The 13601-nt window shown below is 44.7% G+C and overlaps 1 protein-coding gene across 1 annotated transcript in view; it reads left to right on the forward strand.

The window, feature by feature from the left end:
• The window catches only part of PNPLA1 (patatin like phospholipase domain containing 1), a 68185-nt gene that overhangs the window by 44391 nt on the left and 10193 nt on the right, over window positions 1-13601 (forward strand). Inside the window, exons 4-5 of the mRNA XM_007939452.1 lie at window positions 2652-2861; window positions 4202-4262. Coding sequence (XP_007937643.1) covers window positions 2652-2861; window positions 4202-4262 — 271 coding nt within the window. The remainder of the gene's footprint in view (window positions 1-2651; window positions 2862-4201; window positions 4263-13601) is intronic.

The following is a 13601-nucleotide window of genomic DNA, read 5'->3' on the forward strand; positions in this document are numbered from 1 at the left end:
TTTAATTGTGATTTGGGTGAAAGTTTACAGAGCAAATTCACCTTTCATATGGCAGCTCACACACCCTTTGTCTCATGACATTGACTGAGATTCCACAGTGCAACAGCTCCCATTCCATGTCCTTCCCATAGTTCCCTCTTCCCTGTGTCCTTCCCTCCCATACACTCCTGCCATCCAAGCTGTCTCCCTGTACATAACAGCCCTCCTATTCTTCGATGACTGATCTCTCCAATCTACCTAATGTAAATGTTCAGCTCATATGCCTGTCTTTTGTTTGGCTGGAAGCCACAGGAGTGGATTCAATTGCAGACCTGAAGGGCAGCTAGGGGCCATAGTCTCAGGGGTTCCATCAGGCTCTATCAGACCTGCAAACCTAGTCCCCCCCCCCTTTTTTTTTAATGATTTTGAGTTTTGTTCCACATTTTTCTCCCACTTTATCCAGGATCTCCTACATAGATCCCCCTCCAAGTGGTAGCTGGGCACCATCTAGTTCTTCTGGTCTCATAGTTGTATAGGCTGAGGATCATATGGTGTACCAGTCACTTGGACTAACTGTTTCCATACATCATACTTCTTTGCTCTGGATGAGGAGAGACCCGTCGTTGCACCTAGATGACCACTTGCAAGCTTTTAAGATTCCAGTTGCTACTCACCAAATTAGGATATGAAACAATGTTGTTATGTAGAACGTCATGCCAATTGAGCTTGATGTCCCCTGTGACTATGGTCCCGAGCCCACAGGTCTAACTACTCACTCCCTCTGGGTAGCTAACTGTGGCCAAGAAGTGACTACAACCTTGTCCCTTGTCAGCTCTACTATATACCTGGACATTCTTACAGAATATACAAATCTAAAATACACAAAATAGAATCATTGTCTGCCAACCCTGTACATGGTCTTGGGCACACTCCCCCCTGCATAGACATAACTAATAGTTCATCCTATCCACCCATCTATCACCTGTATATCAATGTTTGTCCTAGGCGGTAAATCTTTACTGAAGTAGATTGCCCATTCTTCCTTCCACAGAGTGGCTGGTGGGTTTGAACCACCAACCTTCTGGTTAGCGGTCAAATGTCTTAGGCACTATGCCACCAGAGCTCCTTATGATTTAAAAATTAAAAATCACTTAGAATTTTCCCCCTGACAAGTCAACTGCTCTCATTTTTACAGGCTTCCTTTCATTCCCTATTCCAAACTCACCCCATTTTTCCTAAAGGAGGGTGAGTGTTTCTGTCCTCCGGGGGTCCCCGCCTCATGGCACACAAACACCTCATCTCCATCCAGTTTCCAAAACTCTTTCACTTCCCACTCCTTACTTGATCCCCACATCTGCCCTTTTATGGAGCAGCCTGGAATTAAACTCTTTGTGAAGGATTTAGTGAACCTTGGGAAGCCAAGGGTCCTCAAGCTTGTTAGGTTTTGACAGAGAGTATAGAATACAACTCCAGGAATAGAATACAACTCTGGGAACATTGGAACCCAGAACACTGAAAGATGGATCAGAAGGGACGTTCAAGGTCAGCAAGGTCAGTGTACCCCCAATTTAAACATGCATGTGAATCACTTGGGGAACTTTGGGGGAAAAATGCAGATTCTGATCCAATAGGTTGGAGGTAGGGCCTGAGATTCTGCATCTCTCTAACCAGCTTCAGGTGATGCCAACATTGCTCGTCCACAGACCACACTTTGAGTAGGGAGGGCTTAATCTACCCTTCCCCCATCTTCATTTTATATAGAGAAAATGAGGTCCAGACACTAGGATTTAACTAGCAGATGGAGCCTGTATCACATATCAGTCCTGGGATTCTCAGGCACCCCAAAGGGTTAAACCAAAAACCAAACTCACTGCCATCAAGTCGATTCCGGCTCCTAGTGACCCCCATTGGGTTTCTGAGGAAGTACATCTTTATGGAAGTAGATTTCCCTATCTTCCTTCCACAGAGCAGCTGGTGGGTTTGACCACCAATCTTCTGGTTAGCAGACAAATGCCTTGGGCACCGCACCACCAGAGGGTTGTTGTTGTTGTTATGTGCCATCGAGTCGGACCTGACTCATAGCAATCCCTCCATATTGATTTTCATTCATAGGTGAGGAGACAGAAGCTTCGTGTGGGGAGGGACTTGAGGGAGTACTCACAGTGGCTGGTGGCAAGGCTGTGGTTGAAGATGCTCTGGAGAGTGTCAAGGGTGCCTGAGCTTAAGAAGGGAGGCAAGTTGGACCTGTGGCAATCTGGTGAGGCAATCTGGGGTAATCTGTGCCTGCTCACATCCACCCTGTGTACAACTTCTCAAAAGGCCACAGTGGTGTGCTCTGCTCCCCGGTACTGTCCTCAGCAGCTGAGTGGCTCTAGAGGGGGTAGCCTTTATCCAGGATATGTGTGCCCCTTCCTCCCTCCTCATAGAGGCCTGGAAGCCCCAACCTCAGCACTGTTAAAATAACCTAGGGGAGATGGTACAGGGATGGAGCACTGGGATGGGGGTCCAAAGTTACTGCAAACTCACCAAGTGACCTTGGGGACACCATTCACTCAATGCCAGACCTGTGTCAAGGCCTGTCTTGAAGGGTCCCACCTACCTATTTCTTGATGAACCCACTGAGTGGTCCGAGGACCGCTGACCCTGGATGAACTTTACCTCCTCACCCACAGAGGTACATTGACGGAGGCTTCACCAGCATGCAGCCCTGCTCCTTCTGGAACGACTCCATCACCATCTCCACTTTCAGTGGGCAACAGGACATCTGCCCCCGGGACTGCCCTGCTGTCTTCAATGACTTCCGCTTGTTCAACTGCTCCTTCCAGTTCTCCCTAGAGAATATCAGCAGGATGAACTATGCACTGTTCCCCCCGGATCTGCCGGTGAGAGTCAGGGAATCGACCAGCCTGGGCAGGGTTGGGGCAGGCAGAGACCAGGGATGGGATGAGGGAGCCAGTGGGACCCACTCAGATTCCCCTCAAGTGATGGCTTTGCCACTAACTGGCTATGTGACCTTGAGCAAGTCCCTATGCAGTCCCAGCCTCAATTTTCTCTCCCATAAAAATGTATTGATGTCAGAATCTCTGATAGGAACATTCACTGAGTGCTTCTGCTCTACCAGGAAATGTACCAAAGCAGGAGTCAGGCAACTACAGTCCACGGGCCAAATCCAACCCATGGCTTGTTTATGAACAATCTGTGAGCTAAGAATGGATTTTCCATTTTTAAAGGATTTAAAAAAAAAAAAACAACCAGTGTCATCAAGTCGATTCTGACTCATAGTGACCCCCACTGGGCTTCCAAGCTGGTAAATCTTTATGGAAGTAGATTGCCCCAACTTCTTTCAGTGGAGCAGCTGGTGGGTTTGAACGGCCAACCTTCTGGTTAGCAGTCAAATGCCTTAGGCATAGCACTACCAGAGCTCCTTATTAAAAAGAAGAAGAAAAGAACATGTGACAGAAACTCTATGTGACCTGAAAAGCCTGGGATATTTACTATCTGGCTCTTTACAGAAAAGGCTTAATGGGCAATATAGCTCATCTAATCCTCCATCACCCTCTATGGTAGATACTAATATTATCCCATTTTACAGATGAAGACATTGAGGGTATGAGAGGTTACAGATACATAGACAATAAGTGGCAGCACTCAGATATGAACCCTAAACTCCAAACTCTGCTCTTCATTTGGCCCAAGGGTGCCTTCTCTTGTTCTACTATAAACATCTCACCTGTCATGCCCAGGAGAGGTGAATGATCAGCTGTGAATGGTCACAAATTAGCACAACATCACTATGGACACATTATCAGGAATTTCTCCCCAATTCTTCTTAGCAAGAGAGCCTGTGTGGCCCACTCAGTGGTTAAAGCACTCAGCTGCTAATTAAAAGGTTGGTAGTTCAAACCCACCAACCACTCTGTGGAAGAAGATGAAGCAGTCTGCTTTTGTAAAGATTTACAACCTTGGAAACCCTGTGGGGCAATACTACTCTGTCCTTGGGGTTGATATGAGTTAGAATCTACTCAACGGCAATGGATTCAGCAATGGGTCTTCTTAGCAGAGTGAGATGAGACACTGTATGAGTAAGTTTTGAAAAGCCCATCAAATAAAGCTCACGAGCAATGAAAACTGGTGCTCTGGGTAAGGGGACCGTGGCTCCCTCTATTGCTACATCCTTAGTTATTTTCCTGATGTCCCTCTGCCTCCACCCCATCAACCCCAGGTCCTGCACAATTACTATTACCGAGGATATGAAGATACAGTTCTGTACTTGAGGCGGCTGAGTAAGTACCATGTGGGGCCTTAGGAGAAGGGGGAACTTAGAGGGTGAGGAAAAGACAGGAAGTGGAAGAGCTGAGTAGAAGATCATTCCTCACAAATGTATGGTCTGAAGGTGCCCTTCTCCAGGAAAGCTGGAAATGGTTGCAGACACCTGACAGCCTGTGTTGTACAGGGTAGGCCTCTGTGGAAAAGAGGATTTAACTGATGGGACAGTGTAAAAATGGTCTAACCTTCTCTAATTTCACAAGGGGGAAAGAGGATCAAGATCAACAGCCCAAGGCTGATTCCTATGAAGCAGAGGTCAGACATGCCCCCACCCTCCAACCTTTTTACAACTCTGACACCAACCATCCCTCCTAAGGCGCTCTCTACTCCTCTGCTAGGTTCAATAATTTGTTGCAATGGCCACACAGAACTCACAGACAATACTCACGATTTTGGGAGTTTATTAGGAAGTAACAGGTAACAATTCAGGATCAGAAACAACTCAGGATACAGTTCTTCGATCAGGACAGACCCTTCTCAGCAATGTCCACAGGAATGCCTCTCTCTGGCCCTCATTCTCTTGGCCCCGTGCCCCCTTGGCCTCTGCCCTGCTCAGGCAAGTGTTCCAAAGCTCTTTTAGCTCTGGTGATAAGTGCCCAGAGGCACCCCACTCTGCCAGCAAGCCTCTTGCCCAAAGGTACTAGACTTTCTCCCTCCATGGTCTGTGAAGCCCACTGTGCCATCTTCTGCTGGCCTCCTGGTTCTTCTACCTCTGCTGCCAACATTTTCTGCCACCTCTTCTTGCCATCTCTCACTGTCTCTCTGATGTTATAGCTTTCTCTGTCTCTGGGTCAAAGAGGTTCCCAGAACAGGGATCCAGGTCCAAAGGACCTGGGCACTCTACTCCCATCTCGTCTACTTGGTGGTGGTCAAGTACCCTCTTTCTGCCTCTGGAATTTTAAGCCTAGTGGGATGGCAAAACTGACCAATCCCATCCCCATTATTAGAGTTCCATACACTTTATTAGGAGGTCTGGTAGCATAGTGGCTAAAGCACTTGACTGCTAACCAGAAGGCTGGCGGTTCAAACCCACCAGCCACTCCTCGGAAGGAAGGTTGGGCAATCCTACTTCCACAGTGATACTGCCTCGGAAACCCAAGGAGGGATCACTATGAGTCGGGGCCGACTCGACGGCAAAAAACAACAACAAACAACAACACTTTATTTACATGGTCTTACCCCAACAAGGGTGCCATGCCTCTTACTTACATTATTAGCAAGCTATCCAATTTCCTTGGTGGGCCACAAACACTTCACATTTACATAAGCCCACCCAGTCATTTTGGTCTTCCTTATTCATTGTCCACCTCTCACATGCATATGAGTTAGTTGAAAATACCACGGCTTGTGTCAGGCACACCTTAGTCCTCAAGGAGACATCTTTGCTCTTCAGCACCTGAAAGAGGTCCTTTGCAGCAGATTTGCCCAATGTGATATGTTGTTGGGTATCTTGACTGCTGCTTCCATTGGTGTCAGTTGTAGAACCAAGTATTATGAAGTCTTGGACAACTTCAATCTTCTCTCCATTTATCGTGATGCTGCTTATTGGTCCAGTTGTGAGGATTTTTGTTTTCTTTATATTGAGGTACAATCCATATTGCAGACTGTAGTCTTCAGTCTTCATCAGCAAGTGCTTCAAGTCATCCTCACTTTCAGCAAGCAAAGTTGTGTCGTCTGCATATCACAGGTTGTTAATGAGTCTTCCTCCAAGCCTGATGCCACATTCTTCTTCATATAGTCCAGCTTCTCAGATTATTTGCTCAGCATATAGATTGAATAAGTATGGTGAAAGGATACAACCCTGATGCACTCCCTGCTTAATTTTAAATCATGCAGTGTCCCTTGTTTTGTTTGAACGACAGCCTCCTGGTCTATGTACAGGTTCCTCATGAATACAATTAAGTGTTCTGGAGTTCTCCTTCTTCTCTATGTTATCTATAATTTGTTATGATCCATACAACCCAATGCTTTTGCATAGTCAATAAAACACAAGTAAACATCTTTCTGGTATTCTTTACTTTGAGCCAAGATTCATCTGACATCAGCAATGATATCCCTTGTTTCACGTCCTCTTCTGAATCCAGTTTGGATTTCTGGAAGTTCTCTGTCAATAAATATACTGCTGTTGTTGTTGTTGTTATGTGCCGTTGAGTCATCTCTGACTCAGTGACCCCTCCTTGGGTTTCCAAGGCAGTATCACTACGGAAGTAGGATTGCCCAACCTTCTCTCCGAGGAGTGGCTGATGGGTTTGAATCGCCAGCCATCTGGTGAGCAGTCAAGTGCCTTAGCTACTATGCTACCAGAGCTCCCAAACTGCTACAACCATTTTTTAACTATCTTCAGTAAGATTTTACTTGAGTGCGATATTAATGATATTGTTTGATAATTTCCACATTCTGTGGGATCACCTTTCTTTGGAATGGGTATAAATATGGATCTTTTCCAGTCAGTTGGCCAGGTAGCTGTCTTCCATATCTCTTGGCATAGCCGAGTGAGTGCCTCCAGCATGGCATCCATTTTTGAAACATCTCAATGGAGCATTGTTCCTTCAGCGCAGCTTCAACTTCTTCCTTCAATACCATTGGTTCTTGATCATATGCCACCTCCTAAAATGGATGAACATCGACCAATTCTTTTTGCTACAGTGACTCTGTGTATTCCTTCCATCTTCTTTCCATGTTTCCTGCATCATTCAATATACTGCCCATAGAATCTTTTAATATTGCAACTCAAGGCTTAAATTTTTTCCTCAGTTCTTTCAGCTTGAGAAATGCCAAGCATGTTCTTCCTTTGTGGCTTTCCAACTCCATGTCTTTGCACATTTCATTATAATAATTGACTTTGTCTTCTTGACCTGCTCTTTGAAACTTCTATTCAGCTCTTTTATCTTGTCATTTATTCCATTTGCTTTAGCCACTCTTCACTCAAGGGCAAGTTTCAGAGTCTCTTCTGACATCCATTTTGGTCTTTTCTTCCTTTCCTGTCTTTTTAATGACCTTTTGCTTTCTTCATGGATGATGTTCTTGATGTCATCCCACAATTCTTCTAGTTTCCGGTAATTGGTGTTCAATTATGCATCAAATCTATTCTTTAGATGATCTGTAAATTCAGGAAGGATGTATTCAAGGTCATATTTTGGCTCTCATGGACTTGTTTTAATTGTCTTCAACTTCAAGTTGAACTTGCATATGAGCAGTTGATGGTCTGTTCCACAATCAGCTCCTGGCCTTGTTTTGGCTGAAGATATTGAGCTTCTCCATCACCTCTTGCCGCAGATGTAGTCAATCTGATTCCTGTGTACTCCATCTGGTGAAGTCCTCATGTACAGGCACTGTTTGTGTTGTTGAAAAAAGGTATTTGCGATGAATAAGTCATCGGTCTTGCAAAATTCTATCATGCAATCTCCAGCATCATTTCTACCACCAAGGCCAAATTTTCCAACTACCAGTGAGTCTTCTTTGTTTCCAGCTTTTTGCATTCCAATCACCAGTGATAATCAGCATATCTTGGTTGCATGTTCGATCAATTTCAGACTGCAGAAGTTGGTAAAAATCCTCAAATTCCTCATCTTTGGCTTCAGTGGTTGGTGTGTAAATTTAAATAATAGTAGTATTAACTGGCCTTCCTTGTAGTCATATAGATATTATGCTATCACTGACAGCATTGTACTTCAGGATAGATCTTGAAACATTCTTTGTGATGATGAATACCATGTTATTCCTCTTCAATTTATCATTCCCAGCATAGTAGATCATATGGTTATCCAATTCAAAATGGCCAAAACCAGTCCATTTCAGCTCACTACTGCCTAGGATATCAATCTTTATGCATTCCATTTCATTTTTGACAACTTCCAATTTTCCTAGATTCATACTTTGTACATTCCTTGTTCTCATTATTAATGGATGCTTGCAGCTGTTTTTTCTCATTTTGAATTGTGCCACATCAGTAAATGGAGATCCCAAAAGCTCTACTTTATCCTTATTGTTCAGCTCTACTCTTATGAGGCAGCTTTTTTCCAGTCATATCTTGTGTGCCTTCCGACCAGAGGGCCTCGTCTTCCAGCACTATATCAGACAATGTTTCAGGGCTATTCATAAAGTTGTCCAGTAATTTATCAGACAGTGCTTCACTGCTATTTATGAAGTTTTCACTGTCCAATTCTTCGAGAAGTAGATGGCCTCTTCCTTCTTCTCAGTCTGTCTCAGTCTGGAAGCTCTGGTGAAACCCATCCACCATGGACAACCCTGCTGGTGTTTGAAACACCAAAGACACGCCTCCAGCCTCACAGCAACACACAAGCCACCACAGTACAAGAGACAGACAAGTTCATCTCCCTTAGCTTCCTCCTGGAGGTTCTCTCCCTCCTTACCTGTTCCAGCCGTTGGCCCTGGCTGCTGCTTCCTGCCTGGGGTCTCTCTTCCTCTTTACCAGTTCTGGCTGTCAGCCCTGGCTGCCACTTCCTGCCTAAGGTCTCTCTCCCTCCTTACCTATTCTGGCCATCGGCCCTGGAAGACCAAAGAAGAGTTGATGCTTTTGAGTTGTAGTGCTGGCAAAGAATGCTGAAAGTACCAGGCACTGCTAAAAAAAACTAACAAATCTCTCCTGGAAGAAGTGCAGCCAGAATGTTCCTTGGAAGCAAGAATGGCCAGACTTTGTCTCACTTACTTTGGTCATGTTATAAGAAGGGATCATTCCTTGGAGAAGGATATCACGCTTGGTAAAGTGGAGTGTCAGTGAAAAAGGCGAAGGCCCTCAACAAGATAGATTGACACAATGGCTGCAACGATAGGCTCAGGTATAGCAGAGATCGTGAATCTGGCATAGGACCAGGCAGTGTTTCATTCTGCTGTATATGGGGTCACTGTGAGTTGGAGATGACTCGATGGCACCTAACAACAACCCTGTCATTTGGTGGGAGTTACAAAGACTATGGTTAAACCAAAAACCAAACTTACTGCCGTCAAGTCAATTCTGACTCATAGTGACCCCTGCTTGGTTTTTGAGGCAGTATTTCTATGGAAGTAGATTGCCCATTCTTCCTTCCAAGGAATGGCTGGTGGGTTTGGTTTGTTTTTACTAACAATAAGATGTATTTTTTAAAAAAAGAAAAAGAAGAAGAGAAAAGAAACCAGTCAGTCATGAGTGCAGTTTGGCCAATACATCATAAGTCAGGGACTACCTGTATATAGTAAATAAGATTTCTTTAAACAGAAACACACACAAAACTAGATAATGTATTGATTGGTTGATGAGAACATTGTGACCAGAGGCTTGCAGGAACCTAAACCTGTATTTCCCCTAGGAACAATGGTTCAATATTTGCTAATTCAGTGTTCACACAACTTTATAGCATAACTATTGTGAATAATGAGAACCAATTTTATATTTATGAATTTCAAAACTATAACTGGGAAATATATAGCTCCTATCTCCCTGGAGAATTCCAGTTTTGTATCATTTTATTCACAAAAGCATATTGTTAGTGTAGAACTAGTATGATTAGTTTATATTTGTTTAAAACTTTGAGTGACTGCCAAAGGGGCAGGGAGGCCACATCTTCTGACCTCCTCTAACCACACAAGTGGAAGACAGAATCACTATCAGTAGCCCAAGGCCCATTACTGTGAGGCCAGACATGCAACCTCCCTCCAGCCCTTTCACCATCCCTGACACCAACCATTCCTCCCGCAGCACCCACCACCTGTATGCTGGGTTCAATAATTCACTGCAGTGGCCACATAGAACTCACAGATTATAGGGTTTAATAGGGGAGCACCAGGCTACAATTCAAGGTCAGGAACAATGCTCAGTCTCTCTCAGCCTGCCATCTCTCAGCCAACAGTCTCTCACAGTCTCTCTCCCAGCAGTGTGTGTCTCCCAGTGTCTCTCTCAGCAATGGGTGTCTCCAGCGTCTCTTTCCCAGCAGTGCATGTCTCTCAGGAGCACGTGTCTCTCAGGAGCACATTTCTTTCAGGAGCACATTTCTCTCAGGAGCACGTTTCTCTCAGCAGCACATCCTTCTCAGCCAGTAGTCAGAGAGAAGGAGTTCTGCCTCCAGGAGGCCTCCTTTTGAGCCTGACAGAGTGGCCAAACTAGCCAATCATAACATCAGAATTCTAAGCACCTGAGAGTGAACTTCCCAGAACATTGCTTTGTGCCACTCTCAACAGAAATACCCCAGGTAGATAACTTTTACAATCAGGAGCTCCTCAGTTGCTCACAGCAAATTCCACCACGGAGTTTACAAAGACTTATGGCTAGAAAAGCCAAACCAGGTAATTTACTACACCACAGTGACATATTGATCAACAAATCAGAGAAGATCCTTTGCCCTGAGTTTGTTTTGGAAAGTGTGATTCCCCACCTCTATATGCTCTCTCTGTGTGTCACCAGGGCTAAGGAATGACTCCAGAGAAATGTATCAATATTTCATGAAAGCCATGGCAGATGTCTTTGTTAAAAGGAAGGGGGGAGCTTTTCCATATTTAAAATTAACTCCTTAGAACATATTCTCAGAAAAAGGGATTACTGAATCAAAGAGTGTTTACCTAATGTTATAACCTTTTTTCCATGTTTCCACATGGCTTCGTAACTGTCATTTTTTACAGTTGTGTAATATTCCACCACAAAGTCTTATGGAAAACTTGCTTGTTCATTCCTTTGAGTTTCTAAATGTTCACTATTATCAGTAATGTTGTGGTGAATTTTTGTGCATGCTGGTTTTTTTTTTTTTTTTTAATACTTTGGAGATTAAATAAAGGGGTTGAATGAACATTTTTTTTTTTTCTAAAACATGCTCACTTTTTTTCCTTTAAAATCACTTCCTACTTTCTTTCCCAAGCTCCATTTTTCCTCTACACTTTCTCTTGGTTCCTTTCTCTCAACAAGGTGGAGGCAGGTGGCAGTAGCGAAAAGGGTAGGAAAACAGGATGGGGAAGATATGGGCAAGTATCCCTGAGCTTGGATCTCCACCTCTCCAAGCTATGTGACCTCAGGAAAATCACTTCCCTTCCTTGAGTCTAGGTTTCCTAATCTTTAAAAAGGATTTGCATCTTGGTTCTTGACTCCTATTAACTGTGTGATTTGGGCAAGTGACTGATCTCCTAGGGCCTCAGTTTCCTCATCTGTAAAAGGGAGCTCTGGTAGCATAGTGGCTAAGGCACTTGACTGCTAATCAGAAGGCTGGCGGTTCAAACCCACCAGCCACTCCCCGGAAGGAAGGTTGGGCAATCCTACTTCCATAGTGATACTGCCTCGGAAACCCAAGGAGGGGTCGCTATGAGTCAGGGCTGACTCGATGGCACATAACAACAACATCTCAGAATTTTATTGAGAGGATTTAAGAAGTGAATTCACATACAGCTCTTAGCACAATGTTCAAATAAATAGTAGCTATTGTTGAGGATATCAGTGTTATATCCTAGCCACAGTCTCTCCAGACCACTGCCCCCTCTGACTATGGAGACAAGCCCCCTCCCCTCAGCTCTCTGCAGGACAGACTCCTCCTGACCCTGATTCTCTAATAACTACCCCATCTTCCACATCTACACAGGTGACAGCTGTGAAAACTAAGACCCAAGTGTCCAAAGACAAATGGTCTGAGGGGTGTTGGTGGCTGTTGGGCCTCATCAACAGAGTCTTGAGAGTAGGAGAGACTGGCTGAGGCCCTAGGTCCTTTGTGCCATCAGTTGCCCCACCCCTACCCCCACTCCTTTTCCTCAGTGGTGGTATGTATTGGGGTGTTTGGGTGCGGGAGGGTCCCCTGATTTGGTAGTTGGATCTTGAAACAGATACTGGTTTCCTGCCCTGGGGGACCCCTTCTCCACCTCTGGTTACAGCCTGGATACCTGGTTTCTCCACACCTATCTCATCTGTCTTTCCTAGAAATTCTTTTCCTTGCTTTTCCACTAGGGGAAAGTTATAAATTGGGTTCTTCAGCATCTCTAGTCTCACCGTTTCTCAATAGACCCTTCCTCCCACCTTCTGAAAACCTATTACCCTCTCACCTACTCCCCCACCACTCTCCACCCTTGGCTGGGTGTGGACATTTTGACAGATATGAATGGCAGCCCCAAACCCAAGGATGAAATTCTAATGGTGGTAATTCAGGCATCCGTCAAAAAATTAGGAAATATGTGAGGAATGGAAGTTTTCCTAATGGCTCTGGACTCACTCCAGTTAGGAACAGACATAATTCATAAGGAAGAAAATTTCTCAGGTTGACTACCAGCTAATTTTGCTTTTTCTTTTAATTTAGCTTTCCTGGGCCAGCTTTCATTTCCACTGTCTTAATCTTCTTGGGTTTAGTGGGACTGATTTTTCTCTTGCCACAAGAAGGGAGCAAGAACTACTGATGCATCTTGAGAAACTGCAGTCGGTGCCCTGGGAACCAACTTTTATTCCCCACCTGCCCTCTGAGAATAGAGAAGGGTGTCCATCCCAGCCCACAACCTCTGACTGCCTGCCGGCCTCTGGACGTGCATCAGCCCCAGCAGGAAGCCACACCCTCAGGGTGTCACCCTCAACTCTTTATTCCTGTCCTTGCATCCTCTTTCTCTTTCCTCCCAAAGTGTTCATGTCCATCTCATTATTCCTGCTGCCAGGCAAGCCACCCTCTCCACCTTGGCCGGCCTTTGGCAGCAGACTTCTGCTGAAGGGAAAGGCACTGCTTGTTGGCATTCTTGAAAATCCACATTCCCCACACAGACCCATGAACTTGGGTGTTGAGTGAGGCTGGAGCTCAGAGAATGCCAGGTCTACAATATGGTACAGCGCCAGGCATTCAGGGCTAGACTTTCCTTTCCTCCCCCATTTCTTTCCTTCCATCCTTCTTCTCTCTGCCTCCCTCTCTCTCACAATTTGATACTTTTTGACATATATATATACCTGTGAATCCATTACCACAATCAAGATGGTGAACGAACAATCCATCACCCCAAAGAGCTTCCATGTGCCCCTTTGTGGTCCCTTCCACACTCCCATGTCCACGCTCCCCACCTCCTCCCCAAGCAAACCCTGTTCTACTTTCCATCACTGTAGATTACTTTGCATTTTCCAGAGTTTCATATAAATGGAATCTTATAGTATGAACTCCTTTTTTTCTGGATTCTTTCACTCAGCATAATTATTTTGAGATTCAACTATTGCATACCAGTAGTTGACTCCTTTTTGCTACTGAGTGGCATATCACTGTATGGGCATACCACAGTTCATGTATCCATTCACCTACAGATGATGGACATTTGGGTTATTTCCAATTTGGGGATGTTACAAATAAAGCTGCTATGAATAC

The sequence above is a fragment of the Orycteropus afer genome, unplaced genomic scaffold (genome assembly GCF_000298275.1).
Source record: "Orycteropus afer afer isolate SDZICR_OR568_19922 unplaced genomic scaffold, OryAfe1.0 scaffold00059, whole genome shotgun sequence".
Taxonomy (NCBI): domain Eukaryota; kingdom Metazoa; phylum Chordata; class Mammalia; order Tubulidentata; family Orycteropodidae; genus Orycteropus; species Orycteropus afer.